Source organism: Eucalyptus grandis, chromosome 5 (genome assembly GCF_016545825.1).
Source record: "Eucalyptus grandis isolate ANBG69807.140 chromosome 5, ASM1654582v1, whole genome shotgun sequence".
In the NCBI taxonomy this organism is placed as follows: domain Eukaryota; kingdom Viridiplantae; phylum Streptophyta; class Magnoliopsida; order Myrtales; family Myrtaceae; genus Eucalyptus; species Eucalyptus grandis.
This window is the reverse complement of record NC_052616.1, coordinates 49,482,189-49,499,337: the sequence shown is the minus strand read 5'-3', so window position 1 is coordinate 49,499,337 and position 17,149 is coordinate 49,482,189. Positions and strand designations below refer to the sequence as shown.

General features: G+C 37.9%; 2 protein-coding genes and 1 pseudogene across 2 annotated transcripts; all 3 read left to right on the top strand.

Annotated features, from left to right (window-relative positions):
• The first annotated feature begins 4,688 nt into the window (after positions 1-4,688).
• LOC104445324 (monooxygenase 2) lies at positions 4,689-7,793 on the top strand. The gene is made up of 5 exons (XM_010059178.3): positions 4,689-4,977; positions 5,788-5,847; positions 6,509-6,686; positions 6,785-7,019; positions 7,128-7,793. Exons 1-5 carry the CDS (start codon positions 4,766-4,768, stop codon positions 7,667-7,669), a joined length of 1,227 nt encoding a protein of 408 aa, XP_010057480.2. The 5' UTR covers positions 4,689-4,765; the 3' UTR covers positions 7,670-7,793.
• Positions 7,794-9,662: 1,869 nt separating this feature from the next.
• LOC104447285 overlaps positions 9,663-17,149 on the top strand; it is a 36,541-nt pseudogene continuing 29,054 nt past the window's right edge.
• On the top strand, positions 11,075-11,882 carry LOC108959617 (monooxygenase 2-like). Its single transcript, XM_018873486.2, has 2 exons — positions 11,075-11,200; positions 11,302-11,882. Exons 1-2 carry the CDS (start codon positions 11,119-11,121, stop codon positions 11,865-11,867), a joined length of 648 nt encoding a protein of 215 aa, XP_018729031.2. The 5' UTR covers positions 11,075-11,118; the 3' UTR covers positions 11,868-11,882.

Genomic DNA, 17,149 nt, shown 5'->3' with positions numbered 1-17,149 from the left:
GCACGTGGAACAGAATATTTTTCCATTATTCCCTTTGTAGCAACAATATCCACAATGATCATTTGCATTTTGAAATTCAAGTCAAAAATTTATTTTCTTCAATCAAGCTCTTCTTGAATTCAACCTGCATAAACTTAACGAACTTTTTGCACAAATAAGCTGTAATAATATCTACATAATATATAATGCCCTTTCTTCAAATAAATAAATTGAATAGCATATATAAAATTATCATTATTAAAATTCAGAACTACTCAACCTTTTGTATGCCGCATAAGGGATTTCCTCAATAAGCAAAAATTTTGCACAAGGAATATAATTTTTGAACCTCAGAAGATAGTATAGAATCTCCAAATTTTTTTGATCAAGCTTTACATATGAAAGATTCTATTGCCACCTGCAAAATCTTGGATAATAGATAATAATCTTTGCAAAAAAAAAAAAAAAAAAAGAGTCACGTAATATCTTCATTTGATTTGTGGATCAAACTTGCTAGATATAAGATATCTTTTAAGAATATAGCAAGAACATCAATGAATATGCAATAATATCTTTCAAGATCAAAGGGATTTGCTTGAGCGTAAAACTAAAAAAATATATTATTAGTGCATTTTGCAAAAAGAAAATAGATATTTCTCACGTGCCAAAATTGCAATGCCTTATATTTATGACAAAAGATATTTGCAATATAATAAACAATCATCCAAAATTATGATAAATGCATGTAGAAATTTATTAGGCGGGATGATAAAAAATGTTCTCTTACCCATGGTATAAGTTTGAAATATACCAAAAAAAAAAAAATCATTACCAATTTTCGCCTGAGATTCTTTTCTTATTGTACCAAAATTTGCGTAGATTCACAATCATTCTTGCCTCATTGAATTTCCTGCAATCAACTCATTTCCCTTTTTGGTATCCATCAATTTGGATTCTTCCATTTCGTTAGAGTAAAATAGAAAATTTCCATAGATAAACAAATATTCTTTCTTAATTCATCATAATAAAGTATTCAAAGAAAGAATATTATGCACAATGATATTTTGAAAAATAAATTCTCACTTAGTCATAGTACGATAAAAACAGAGTGGATAAAATCCTTGAGTATCTAAAGAATATCTTGCATAATAAATTAATATAACGTAAAACATATTTTCACTTTGCAAAATATGACAAAATCTGAAAGCATAAAATTAAACCAAATAAACTCAATTGTCTCTAAGCAGGATATCAAAAATGATCACACGTATTATATCAAATCTCAACTCACGAATCACAAAAATAAATCACATGATTCTTTCTTCAATAAAACAAATCAAAGAATAAAATCCCAATCAACCAAGGATATATCGAATACCAAGCATAATGAGAATTATGTGCCCAAATAAAAAAAAAAAAAATACATTCCTTACCAATTTCTTCTTTTCCTTTATTCTTTATATCTTGCAAAAACAACTCACATTTTCTTTGGTACCAATTTTTTCTTGGGTCCATGAAAGTTAGTAGAGTATGCTTGTTTTATCCAATCTTTCTTAATAAATCTCAAGCCTTTAGGACATTCTTTCTCAAAGTGTTCTGAATCTCCACAATTTGAACACTTGAGGGCATTTCCACCAACAGGTTTTACAAACATTTTTTGAAAATGATTTTTGTAAAATGCCTTTGAAGGTCTTTGTTTAAGTCTCTCATTGACTTTAAGAAAATCAATTAGAGAATCACTTTCTTTATTGAAACCAAGTCCCGACTTATTATAGTAAGGTACTTGTATGGAAATGGTATGCTCTAATGTTTTTGATCCATTTGAAAATTTTGTTGAAATATTTGAAAATTCATTTTTCAAAGAATCATTTTCTTTGACAAGTAAATCTTGACTTTCTTTTGTTTGTATAAAATATTTTTGCAAAATTTCAAACTTTTCTTTTCTAGAAAGATCTTGTTGCCTAAGCCAAGAATTTTCATTTTTAAGTTCAAAGATTATTTTAAGAGAAGATTTGAGATTTGAGCAAAGCTCATTTATATACTTAAGAACTTTGATAGAAATTGCTAAATGACTTACCTCGATTTCATCATCTAAGTGTGTGTCTGAGTAGACTTTGATTCTGAGTTTGTGTCTAAGTCAGACTCAGATTCTGAATGTGCCATCAAGCATATATTTCCTTGCTCGTCATCTTCTTTTATTGTTCTTTTCTGGCCATTTTGCTTGTATTGTCTTCTTTCACTGAATTTCATTCCTTTTCTACTCAGCTTTTTGAATTTCTTGATCATAAAAGCAAGTTCTTCGTCGTCCTTGTCATTTTTTGAGTTTGCATCATCAAAATCAACATTAGATATTAAAGCGATGGACTTCTTACCTTCGAGATCTTCATCAACAATTTGTTCCACTTCGTAGGATTGAAGAGTGCCAATCAATTCATTAACGGAGAGTGGCATAATCCTCTGAGTCTCTTGAATTGAGGTCTTGACATGGTTCCAATCTTTTGAGAGACCTCACAAAATTTGTTGACCTTCATTTGGGAAGAAATTGGATGACCTTGATACGCCAAACCATTTACAATTTCTGTAAAGCGGCTAAACAGATCTCCGATCGACTCTCCTTGGTTCATCTTGAAGGATTCATATTTGCCGAGCAGGAGGTTTACTTTTGTCTCTTTTACACGATTAGTCCCTTCATATGTAACATGAAGTCTATTCTAAACTTCTTTTGCTGTTTCACATGAAGAGATTCTGTTATATTCAATAAGAAACAAGACGCAATATAAATAATAAATGGCTTTTGCATCAAGAGCTTCTCTTTTGGACAATTCCATTCGAGACATAGGAGCAAAGAGTTTGGTTTCTTTGTCTTCACCATTCTTATTTGATGTAGGCGCAGCAGTGGGATTGATTCCTCTTTCTACAACATCCCATTGCAAGGGATCTCTGGATCTTAGGAATGCTTTCATTTTGTTCTTCCACTCGTTGTATTTCTTTCTATCAAAATATGGTAGCTTGGTGTTGCTTTGCCATTCCATAAGTCTTGGTGCCAAGATACTAGCTATAGAAGATCTTTAGCTCAAAAGTAAAAATACTTTTATAAACCGAGCACTTGGCTCTGATATCAATTGAAAGTACTAGTATGAACACCTAGATGGGGGTGAATAGGTGTAAAAATAAATTCTGCAAAATACAGTGAAAACCTTTACTTTTAACCTGAGTTTGAATAACAACAGACTTTTGAAACTGAGTTTGAAGAGCAATAAACTTTACAATCTAGGTCTGAACATATTCTGCTTCTAAACAGATTTAACTTTAAGGCCTGAACACAGTCTAAATAAGTTCAGCTTCATCATAGAGTCTGTCTTCTGGTTTAGCTTCAGCATAGAGTCTGTCTTCTGGTTTTTCATTCACGTTCAGTCTGGAATTTGTCAGAGTGAGCAAACTTCTGATGTAGACTTTGGACATGTGTTCAGACTTTGACACAGAAGTATAGAAATCTTCAAAATAGCCTTTGGACATGTGTTACGTTCAGTTTTCTAGTTTTTCTAAGTATAAACTTTGATAATATCATTTACATGTTCTATCATCTGCATAGTCTATTATTCAACAATTAAACACGTTAATAGTTTTTGATTTATTTTGTTATCTTCAAAGTATCATAAGGGATTTTCCTAACATAGAGTAGGTTAACTCTATGAAACTATTTAAAGGCTAGTTTTTTTTAAGATATGCATAAATTCTGAGAAGTTCAAGGTTGAAAGAGTGAACACAACTAAAAATCAATCTTGATTCAAAGATATTTTGTGTGAGGTTTATTGTCTAGGTTTACACAAATAACTAGCAATTCAAGACTTAATCCATTAGCTAGTTAACTAAGCTTGATGATTTCTAACCACCTTTACATATCAGTTTGACTTCGACGGAAAATCATAAAAGGGAAATAGTGAAGTTAAATGAAACCGTGCATATATGGAAACCACTAAAGCCGATTTGGTTTATCGAGAAAAAAGGAGTGAATTTATTCGTATAGAGGATGAAAATAGCTCGCCTTAATTCAAAATAAGCCTCTTTGAATTCATCCTGGTTTATAGCAGCCGTGATAGAGGACGACTAGTCGATCGTATGGTCAACAGAGGACGTTTGGTCAATCTGGGCATTTGACGCAAACACTGACGTTGCTGCTGGAATTTTCACCAAAAAAGATTTTCTGCAACTGAAGTATCCAAAATGCTCTTTGTCACGAAAATTTATTAAATGAAAGCCAGCCCCCTCACGTAAGACTCCTTAATAAAGACCAAGCTCGAAATTGGCAAATATGAAAAATCTGAAGTCCCTCGTACTGTCAATCAGAAAATTTAAAGCTTAAAAAGGAACACGTTCTAAACTTACGGATGTCACATAGCTAAACCCAACATAGCAAGTTCAAATCCACCTTACAAGAGCGAAAGCTTAGTAAAATAAAGAAAAGAACCGAAGAGAACTGGAAAAACCAATGAATTTGAAAAGTCTATATCCAGGTTGGAAATTTTAATTTCACTCTTTTTGAAATAAAAACCGAAATTTTCTGGAAATGGCTCACGTTGCGTTCAACCATTCCCCTCCATTCTGTGGCTGTAATTTTCATTCAGTGATGCTTCTGTAGCATGCGTAAGCAGGGACGTAATTATCAAAAGACGACAGGTTTGCCACTCCATAAATAGCGACCACAAGATAAGGATTCCTTATCCGAATAAAACACAAAAAGCACACGTGCGCACTCTCACAAGCTCGAAGTAGAACACGACCATACATGGAGGAGGTGGTGATAGTCGGTGCCGGCATCGCAGGTCTGGCGACGGCAGTGGCCCTTAAGAAGGTCGGTGTCCGAGCCCTCGTCCTTGAGAGATCGGAGGAGCTCCGAACGACCGGTGCGGGTCTCGGTCTCTTTGCTAATGCGTGGGTTGCGCTCGATGCACTCGGCGTTTCGGACAAGCTCGCAGCCCTGTACACTCCTATGGAAAAGTGAGGTCCTTGTTCGCTCTTTGCTCTTGAAAACAGATGTCTGATTATTGCGGAATGTTTTATCGTTTCGAAGTATTAAAACTCGGTCCAATCTTTAGTTCAACAATCATGTACAGATCGAGAGTTAAATGCGTGATTTCTCTGCTATTAAAGATGACAGCACTCAAATTTGATTGATGCTGAATTAGTGTAAGCATCTTTTAGAAGATATTAAATATTCCTAATCTTGTGCTAGCTCGTTGGGGATAAAACCAACTCAAAGTAAATCACTTTTATAGTGAAAAGTAGTTAAAAAAATCAAAACCCATTTCAATCGCAGTGACTAGACCTTCATATGATGCAATTTTTTTTTTTTTTTTTTGGTTATTAACAAACTGTGTTAGTTAGGTATTAAAAAAATTGGTCAAAAAGTGGTCACACATCTTGCACGGGGAGAAAATCATGAAAATTGAGATCATTCCCAGTTGTAAAGTGCACCGTGAAATTTACCTATTGAGGTTGCTAATGCGATTAATGCTTAGAATAAAATAACTAATTAGATATTCATCAAATGAAGGGAAAAAGTGCAATATCAGTGAGAAAGAGCAATAGGCTTTTCAAGCAAGATATACTGAGTAGAAAGATAAGCTCTACATTGGTTTTGTACTTTGTTAATTTGATTTTAGGATTCGCTGTTTTGGGAGCTTCTTAAATCGGTTATTGATCCAGGATGCTGGACCTTGATTTGTCCTACAATTTCTCAATGATGAAAAAAAAAAAATTTACTTATTAATATTCTTTTTTGTTTTGTTTTGTTTTGTACTTGGTCAGGGGATCCATAACTGATGTCAAGACTAAATCGATTCAAGAAGTGCATTATCCAGGCAACAGGCGAATCTCAAATTTCCTCTCATATATGCTACCTACCTTTCCATCATCTTTGTTTCCTTAATATACCGTTTAATGTTTCAGACTGATTAATTTCTTGTAATTGGTTACTATATGTTTTATTTTGCACAAAATGATACAAATGACCGTTAGAAATATACCATGAATGGGACTATTAGCCGCTATTTTGACAACTCATCTTTTAAGAAGATCATCAATAATAGAGTTTGAAAATATAATACTCCTTTTGTTAGATAGAATTGGGAAATCTATTCTATTACGTTGTTGAAAATATGTCTAGAATTTGAGACTCGTAAAGAGAACTTGATCCAACTAGGTTTCCTAGATTAAGTATAATTCCCTAAGAAATTTCCTATTTTAAAAGGGGTCTTTTTTCGTGAAGAGCAACCCTCATTGAGAGAACAATGAGAGTGTTTAATTAACTCAATTGTAATTATAATTTTCGTTAGTGGGTCTTGTGTCATTTTTCGTGTGGAGTTATCTCCTTGACTGAGTCATGTAAATTCAATATTCAATTTATTTTCTTGTCCTGTTTATCTTATACTTCGACTGTTTGTTTTTTTCTCCCACAACAAATGTTATTATTTTATGCATGTCATTTTGTATTCCAAGGATAGAAAATCATTCCATTTGGATTGAGCAGGAATGGAGCCCAACCAAGAGCAGTCCATCGAAAAGTCTTGTTGGAAGTTCTGGCTGAGGAGCTTCCTCCAAATAGCATTCGATTCTCTTCCAAGATAACTTCCATCGAAACCCAAGTAGAACACGGCTTGTCCATTTGTATTGTCATGCTCGATGATGGGACCATCATAAAGTCTAAGGTTCCCTACAATTTCTAGAGAACCTTCTTTTGAATTCAAATATGATGAGGTAACTTATTCACTTTAACTTATCCACACTGAAAATATTATACATGTAGGTTGTTATAGGATGCGATGGCGTGCACTCTATCGTGGCCCGTTGGCTTGGACTTCGCCCGCCGGTCTATTCAGGCCGGTCAGCAGTGCGTGGGTTGTCTGTGTTCCCAAAAGGTCATGGTTTTGACCATGGCCATGCGATTCAACAATTTGTGGATGTGGGCAAGAGGGCAGGTTTTATTGCTCTCAATGATAAGGAAGTGTATTGGTTCTTCGCGGCCACGTGTCCTCCTAAAGGTACCATGTATACTGCATTTTATCTTCTGCTGAGATTCCCAACCACGATGGCTCCTTCAATACTAGCTTACTAATCCTCCTCGATCCCTAACGCTTCCATTTATAAAGGTGTGGAAAAAGGAGCAGATCCAGAAATGATACAAAGGGAGGTGATGGAAAATTTGGCGAAGGACTTCCCACCTGTGTACCTCGATGTCATTAAGCACTCCGATCTTTCGAGTTTGACATGGGCGCCCCTGATGTTCCGATATCCTTGGGACATCCTATTCGGAAATCTATTCCGATCAAGCGTCACGGTGGCTGGAGACGCTATGCACCCGATGACTCCTGACTTGGGCCAGGGGGGATGTTCGGCTCTCGAGGATGCGGTGGCATTGGGTAGGCACCTCGGGAACTCCATTGCCGAGCACGGCAAACTGGTGACCGGAGACATCGGATTTGCTATAGAGAGGTACGCAAAGGAGAGGAGATTGAGGGTGGCGACACTGATAACAGCATCGTACTTGTCGGGATGGGTGCAACAAGATGGGTCTAATCGATTCATGAGGTTCCTAAGAGATGTATTCTATGGGTTCCTCTTGGGTAGAGTGGTGAAAGGTATTGCAAAATATGATTGTGGGAAGCTTCATGGTGTCTCCCCTTTGCCTTAATGTGAATCTGAAAGCTCCATCTAGTTATGGAGTTGCAATCGGATTTTGGTCTTCTATTTTATTTAATAATCGATGATGAAATTCATTGCAATGCATAACACAAAAGTTCATCGTATTGATTGTCTCAGGGTTGCACTTGTTTTTTTTATTTTTTATTTATTTTGTATGAATCTTTTCACTTGATGATCAAGAGCATCATAGGATTAGGTTTGGGTAGGATCTTTTTAAGTTTGGGTTGATATTTATTTGATAGTGTGGTGGATATGCGGATTCTCAATTAATACCGTACTTTTCTTGATGTATTTAATAAAAATTATAATTAAGTAACAAGATTCGTTGGATTGAAGTGCCTTCTGTCATTGGCAGACCGAATAGCTTTTTCTTAAATTCCAACCAAGCGCCGCCGTCAAACATTATTGTCTTCCCCACTTTTGACCTCGTGATTGTTTTTTACTTTTTGGGGGCCGGGGGGAGGAATCAGGAGGAGAAATCCCATAATTACCCTCCCCTTGACTTCTTGGCCGAGGTGAAGAGCCGAGGGCTTAATGGTCTCTTGGCGTCCTGGGCGCCGCCCTCCGGACCTTCTTGTGCAGAAGGCGAAACGCAAGAGCACAGACGTTTGCAAACATGGACTTTTCTTTCTTCGCGTGATTCCTTTTTTTTTTAAAGTAGCAATTCGATAATTATATTTCATTTGGTTTCAAGATCTTTTATTTTATTTTTTTAATTACGTGAAATTTAAATAAAGGCTAACCAAATATAACTTGTTCACCCTTGACCTTCTTCTTTAAGTTTCAAACAAAAAGAGATTTCCCACTTTTTTTTTTCATGAACGGTGCACTAAAATACAGCAAGTCATACATTGTATTTTCTTTGACAGTATAAGCGAATAAAATAATCTTGAGAAAAAAAGATGACTTTCCATGCATGCTTGGTCTTGATACTTGGCCCTTTGGAGCGCCTGTTACCAAGTCACGAGGAAAACTCCTTCGATTGTCGTGAGGCAAACCATCGAGTTTAAATTCATAATTTCTTTTCATAAAATTTCATGTGATATCGAGATTTAATTTAACATTTTGAAAAAAAGGAGAAATTTAACATTAGAGGATTTTTTTTTTCTTTTCTTTCTTTTCTAACCCGACGATCCAAGATCGATCTATCTCTTGCTCCCTCCCCCTGCTTCCTTTGATTTTCCTCCATTGTCTTACCATTTCTTCGTTGTTTCAGGCCATTCAAGTGCACGAGTAATGCCACGTCAATCCTATCCAAAACCATTCAATATCCGACCCACGCGCAGGCGCCGCTCATGCGTGTGTTGCACGCACAAGGGCGGTTGTCACAATGTCGTCAACGACCTTGGGGCTGACACGACCCATTGACCCGCCCGAACTAGTCAACCGTGGACCAAACCGGTCAACCGATTGGATCAGACGGTTGGACCGGACGGTCGAGCCAGGAACCGGTCGGACTGGATCTGAGGGGTCTTTACGGTCGCGCGTGTGCTCCACGCGTCGTGCACTCAGGCGGCGCGTGCGGGCGCACGGTTTGCGGCTACTGGTTCGTATGATTATTCTCTATGTTGTGGTGTATTTATTTATATGTTTGATGATTTTATAGATGTGAAAATGCATACGAAACCCTAAATACGTGTATTTTTAGTATATTTTCGCATATTTTTCTTGCATTTTTATGTGATTTTGGAAATACATATGTTGGTTTACATGTATGTTATTACATAAATATTATTAAAATGTGATTCATTGATAAATATAAAGTTTAATTTTTATTAATGAATAAAATAGAGTATGATACGTGATTTTAGTGATATATTTCCTCAATCACTAAAGGTAAAATTACATGTATATGATGTATGTGAGAAATAAAGTTTATACCCCGATATGAGTGAGTTTCAAGAATTTAATTGAGTTGTGACCGCCAAAGTGGCACAGTCACATTCGGACCCACCCACCGGAAGCCCCTGCATCCTTTCTCCCTTTGATTTTTTTTCTTTTTATTTTTTTTTTTCTCTTCACGACAACAGACATACATCAACTCAGACTTGTCGTCAACTTTAACCCCCGTGAATCGCCTTCCACCACCGCCTCACTGCCGTCTCGGTCCTCCGTCATTCGAGCTCAAGTCTCAGGTGTTGAATCCAAGTGGTCGGCAGAGGCAGCGGGCGAGGTGGCGGCGCGGGTTGTCCATGCGGCGGGGGGCCTCGACCTCCACCGGCGCAGGGGGCGCGGGAGGAGTTGGACAGGGAGGAGGCGGGCAGAGGCTATGGAGGCCAGAGGAGAAGTGGGCGAAGACGGCGGTTAAGCCCAAGCCTCAAGCTAAGTTGGCTTCTTGTTTTTGTCTTAGAAGTCATTGAAGAAATAGTTGTCACACACCAATTAGTTGTCTTCATTTTGCTTGGACCAAACTCCAATTGTTCTACATGTTGTCTTTACCTCCTCCTGATATCATGGAGTGATTGCATAATCTTTCTCTACATCTTTCTGCTTTTCTTATAGCATTAAGCCCAAGCCTCTCTTTTCTCTCAGGTGCAATTTCATCAATAGGCCTAAAGATCCAGGCTATTGACTTGCATTTGAATTATTAGTGTTTTGCTCTATGGCATTTGCAAGAATTGTTCGGGGCAACCTGAGAAGAACAGGAGGTGCTGTTGGGAGCCTTGCAGATGGAAAAGAAGAAATTTTAGAGTACTACTCGCGAATTCATTTTCCTTTTCTTCTTTCAAAAGTTTCCCCATGAGAAGGGATTTTTCGACCGCTTACCATCGAGTAAGTTAGATTATGCTAGTAACTGGAGCAGAGGAATTAGGACAACCCCACTTGATCAATTTCCCGTCGCGAGAGGGCATTGGCAGAGTCCGATTCTGAATATGAGAGGGACAGATATCCAGGTCTTGAACCGACTAAGCCTGGAGAAAAGCCAAGGGTGGTCGTTCTTGGTACCGGTTGGGCGGCTTGCCTGTTTATGAAGGGGCTTGATATGAGCATATATGATATCGTGTGCGTTTCCCCCCGAAATCACATGGTTTTCACTCCCCTTCTTCCATCGACATGTGTTGGAACTTTGGAGTTCCGTTCAGTCGCAGAGCCCGTGAACCGGATACAGCCTGCTCTTGCGGCAACTCCCAATTCGTACTTCTATTTGGCTTCCTGCACTGGAATTGACGCTGCCAAGCATGAGCTTGTCCCTACAATTTCTAGAGAACCTTCTTTTGAATTCAAATATGATGAGGTTAACTTAATGACTTTAACTTATCCACACTGTAAGTACTATACATGTAGGTTGTTATAGGATACGATGGCGTGCACTCTATCTTGGCCCATTGGCTTGGACTTTGCCCGCCAATCTATTCAGGCCGGTCGGCAGTACGTGGTTGTCCGTATTCCCAAAGGGTCATGGTTTTGACCATGGCCATGTGTTTCAACATTTTGTGAATGTGGGCAAGAGGGCAGGTTTTTATTGCTCTCAATGATAAGGAAGTGTTCTGGTTCTTCATAGCGGTGTGTCCTCCTAAAGGTACCATATATATTCCACTTTATCTTCCGCTGAGGTTACGATGGCTCCTTCAATAGTAGCTTACTAATCCTCCTTGATCCCTAACGTTTCCATTCATAAAGGTATGGAAAAAGGAGCAGATCCAGAAATGATACAAAGGAAGGTGATGGAAAATTTGGCAAAGGACTTCCAACCCGTGTACCTCGATGTCGTCAAGCACTCCGATCTTTTGAGTTTGACATGGGCGCCACTGATGTTCCGATATCCTTGGGACATTTTGTTTGGAAACCTAGTCCGATCAAATGTCACGGTGGCTGGAGACAATGCACCCGATGACTCCCGACTTGGGCTAGGGGGGCGTTTGGCTCTCGAGGATGCGGTGGCATTGGGTAGGCACCTCGGGGACTCAATTGCCAAGCACGGCAAACTGGTGACCAGAGATATCGGATTTGCTATTGGGAGGTACGCAAAGGAGAGGAGATCGAGGGCGGCGACACTGATAACAACATCGTACTTGTTGGGATGGGTGCAACAAGATGGGTCTAGTCAATTCATGAGGTTCCTAAGAGATGTCGTATTCTATGGGCTCCTCTTGGGTAGAGTAGTGAATGGTTTTATAGGATATGATTGTGGGAAGCTTCCTGGTGTATCCTCTTTGCCTTCATGTGAATCCGAAAACTCCATCTAATTATGGAGTTGCAAATGGGTTTTCGTCTTCTATTTCGTTTAAGAATTGATGATGAAATTTATTGCAATGCATAACACAAAAGTTAATGGTATTATTTATCTCAGGGTTGCACTTGTTTTTCATTTTTGTAATTCTTATGGATCTTTTCATATGATGATCAGTTGCATCGTGGGGATTAGATTTGGGTCAGATCTTTTTAAGTTTGGCTAAAATCAAGACACAAAACACAACAATAGGTACAACCTATCCCTACATTGTTACGTAAACAAATCAAAGAGCACTTTAGGTGCATTAACTATTAATGTGTAATTTATATATATATATATATTAATTATGTCTCTATTTATGTCCAAACTGTAATTAGTCACTCTTATAAATACATGTGATATAATCTTAATTGGAGATAAGCCACCACAAACACTTTACTGTTATTTTCTCTCTGATTCTAAATATCAACACGGTATCTATTTAGGAAAACATATCAAAATTTTCAACATCTTTACCCCAAATCAAACTTCCTTTGCTTGACCGACCAAAAAAAAAAAAAAAAAAAAACTTCCTTTGCTTCAATTATTATCTCAACATATCCAATACATCTCCAAATTGTTCTTTTTCTCTGATATCTCTTTACCTATCATCTTCTTGTTATGTTTGTTTATCGTTATTTTTTCTCTAATTCTAAATATCAGCATGGTATCTGTTTGGGAAAACATATCAAAATATTCAACTTCTTTGCCCCTAATCAAACTTCCTTTGCTTCAATTACTATCTCAACATATCCAATACATCTCCAGATTGTTATTTTTCTCTAATATCTCTTTACCTATCATCTTCTTTTTTTGTTAATCCCAATTTCCCATGACCTCTTAATAACATTGCGTCCCTTTTCACCTCTTCTTCCTCTTCTCCATTGCTCCGATCTTGCTGTTGCCGCTCAAATCACAACTATGCAATCATCCTCACCATCTCTCATTCTTCTCACCATCACAAGTCTTGACTCCATCAAACTCGATGCTGAAAATTACCTTTTGTGGAAATCTCAATTTATGGAAATATCAATTCGAAGCTATTCTAATTTGCAATTATTTGATGGTCTAAGTGGATGCTCTTTCCATGTCAGTTGAAGCTTATCAATGACCATAATGGGACTGTGGTGGTTAATACCTCCTATTCCACTTGAGTCATGACAAATCAATGTGTTTGTAGTTTGATCAATTCGACTCTCATAATCGAGATTTTCTATGAAGTTCATGACCTTTGGACATTTTGGAGATTCGGGCTGCTCTAGGACAGCACTTTATTGAATGCTGGGCGGCTAGGGAAATTGGACAAAAGCTTGACTTTCATAACAATGTCAAGAAACCCGATTAGTCCATGTCTGATTATTTTTGACATCTTAAGTCAATTGCGAGCTCTCTCAATGTAATCAACTGCTCCGTGTGAGCATGATCCTTTTTTCACCATGGTCACAAATGGCTCTATAATTCTTCTTCGTTCTCATCTAAGAGGAATGATTTTCCTGGAAATTTGAATGCATCATCTTTATCCGATATTTATCATGCTTTGATTAGTCACGCCACTTCATTTAACCCCTTGTTTTGAGGATCTCAAGGTGGACATAATTCTAGAGGCCAAATATACGGACAGGAAAGGTGAATGGTTTTTGAGTGGTCAACCGAGTTGGTGATTTTCCAATGATCGGTTTTGTTCACAATCAGTATTGACCCTTGTTGCTGATCATTCCTCCATCTTCTCTAGTTGATCTCGTGGTGGTTCGAAGCCCTATCATCCCCCATTCACACAGGGAGGCAATCTTGGATCTAGGTCTCATCTTACTTGTTTGATCTATAATGGGGTAGGACACACCGATTTGTCGAACTCCTTCTCAACTTTCTTGATTAGTGAAACCTATGATCCAACGTGGTATCTTATAATTCTAAATTCTAGACCCTTTTATGATTTGACAAAAGTCTTAGTTGGTAGTGGTCATTTATTGCCTTTTAAGTTGATAAAACCTTTTTACGTATTGATTCTCGATCTTTGTTGTTATCTCCTAACTATCATGTCCCTAATTTTAGTTACAATCTCTTTTTAGTTACTCAACTTAGTAGTAGAAGTCATTGTGGCAACCCAGTCATCCATTATTGCATAGAAACTAAGGAATTATTTTTTAATGCCTAAACAAAAATATTATAATTAAATTGCATAGGACATAGTTTTAGGAGTATTTATTGTTTAGTTTATAATTTTTGACCATTGCATTTGTGTTGGACTAGCGGATAAGTTTGAATTAATGGTTCTAGGCTTTAATTTTGGAAGTTGGATTAAGCCCATGATGAGAGAGAAATTGACCAAGCCCATTATTTCTTTGATGGCTGAAATTATGTGCACAAGGATTTAGAATTGACATGCGAATGATATATGAGGGAGGCCAAATCCTTTAGTTGCGGGAAAGAAATAAAGGACAAAAAAAAAGGAAGATTTGCAAGTTTGTCTCTCCATGCAAGGAAAATATATATAGATTATATATAGATTGCAAGGAGATGATTAGTCAACGAGGGCCATATTGAGTAATATATTTCTTATTTTAAAACAAGAAAGAGTGCGTTGTCAAGGAAAATCTCACAAGTCCATGGTCATGAGTAAAAAGAAGGTAAATAAAATAAAATTTAGGCTTAGTTCGTTTACATTTTCTAGATTTTCCGGCATTCGTTTTAAGGAAAATGAATTGTTTGGTGAAAACATATTCCAATAAGGCAAAAAAAAAAAAAAAAAGTCTTCTAAAAAAGGAAAAATGTTATTTATTTTCGAAAAGTGGAAAACATTTTTCCCACTTGCTCTCTTTTATCTTGCGCCCCTACAAACCTTCACTTCTTTATATATATATTTTAAAATATTCAAATTATTTTTTTTCTTTTCTTTTTTTCGTTTTCTCTCCTTTGTTTTCCTTTTCTTCTTTCTTGGCCAATCACTAGCCACATGCAAGCTTAGGCTCGTCACTTGCTAGATCGGCGATCACAAGTGTCAAGCTCAAGGCTTGCCAATCTAACAAGGCTTGAGGCTGGCAATCTCAAAGCTCCCAAATTTGGAAAGGCCTGTAATCGGTGAGCTCGAGCTTGTGGCGAGACTCTGCTTATCGATTTGGCGAGCCTTGAGCTTGCTTGCCTCAAGCCTTGCCAAATCGATGAGCCAAAGGCTCTCACTTGCCGATCGAGCGAGCCTTGGCTTTAATGCATCTAGTGAGTGGCGAGCCTGAGCTCACTAGAGGTGGGTGAGCCTCATGCTAGCCAATGAGCTGGAGGTTTGCTTGTGGCTAGTCGCTAGCCATCGATGGGGCCGAAGATCGACTAAAGAAGAAGAAGAAAACAAAGAAAAGAAAAAGAAAGAAAGAAAATTAATAACCACTTTCTTTAAAGAAATAAAAATCGATTTTTAAAGATAAAAGATAACAAAAAAATATTTACATTTTTAACAAAATAAAAATAAAAATATAATAATTATTGAAAATGAGTGTATAGCAAAAAGATTTTATTTACCAAATAACGTAAAATATCTTTCGCTTCATTTTCATATTTCATCTGAACACTGAAAAATATTTACATTTTTTACAACTAATTTTCTAAAAATATTTTCCAAAAATGCCGCATTTTCTATAAACGGAGCCGAAATAGATTGTGCCGAGACGTGATTGGAGAGAGAGTGGAAGTGAGGTTGTCGGCCAGCCCCTCGACCGAGACACCCCTGGCCGTTTTCTTCCAGGACGATGGCTATGACGGTCCTGCTGTTATCCCCTTCCCCGGCACCTCTTCCTACTGGTCGACGGGCGTTCTTTCCTTGCTAACGGTGAAGCTTGTTGCTACTATGACCGAGCCACTCGCGACGAGTCGCTGCTTCGCTTGCTATGCCGACTACCCGAGTCCAACGTAAGCTGCTGCACCGCACCTCTTGCCTCCGGATGACAACCCGCCGCTGCTTCTCACTGTCGTAGAGTCGTTGCCTCCGCATCCTCACACGCGAACCGCTGCTGCAACTGCAGTCTCTGATAAGCCTAGTCCATCTTCTGGTCACGCCCTTCGCGCCCTGCGACGTCCTTGCTGCTTACCTCCCACAGAGGACTCAAAAATCATGTGGGATGACATAAATGAGATGTGTGGGAAGTTAGACCAAGTAAAAATCTTCTCTCTCACCCAAGCACTCTCATATCTGAAGCAAGGAAACATGTCTATTACGACATGCTTCAAAAAGCTATTATCTCTTTGGAATGAACTGGAGGTAGCAGAGGAGAAGCTCGAGGGAACCAAGACAATTCTATAGCAGTACAAAGCGATGAAAGAAAGAGAGAAGGCAACAAGATTCCTTTTGATTTTGAATGAATTTTTCTTGACGTTCCAATTTCAAACCTTGGTGATGGATTCGGTATTGCCGCTCAGACAAATATACCAGTTGTCCGTTCAGGAAGAAAGCCAATGGCTTACTTCGTCGGAGTATGCAAAAGGAGCCGATAGGATCGTGCTCGCAGCTCGCCGTGAATGGAGAGAGGTTGTGTGCAAAAACCTAAATGAAAGAAAGGGTGCGGCATTAGGGTTTGCTGAAACAAGAACCCATAAAAGGCAAGCCATGGACAGCTCAGATCGCACCTAAAGATTAGACTGCTTATGGTTGGCGATCCTTCTCCAGAATAGGATAGTAGATATGGCAGCAGAATTAAGGCATCCAATGGCTAGATCTTTGCGACGTCATCCAAGAATTTTAGGTAGAACTCAAAGGGAAAAGGTAAATTATTTTGTGAATATTGCAAACGTCCGCATCACACTATCGATAATTGCTGGAAATTGCATGGTAAACCTAGAGAGAAGGGAAAGAAGGAAAAAGAAATTTTAGCTGCTTACCAGGTCACTAGGTCAACTGGTCCAAATGCTAATTAGCCCATCATGTATGGACAATATCAGTAGCTTATGCAAGCATTATAGAATTTGGGCACTTCCAACAAAAGGGGAAATTTCTCAAGTATTTCTCATTGCTTGATAAATTCTATTTCGAGAAATGCTTGGATAATTGATTTAGAAGCTAGTGATCACATTATTTGCGATAAAATTTTATTTTCCGTTATCCATGAATAATTACATTTGCCTATTTTTGTGCGACTGCCAAATGGAAATGTTACTCATGTCACAATGATGGGCACATTAAATCTCAGTTCCCAAATCACTCTACAAAATGTCCTTTATGTCCCCGAATTCCAATTCAACCTTATTTCCATATCTAAAGTTTGCCAAAAAAAA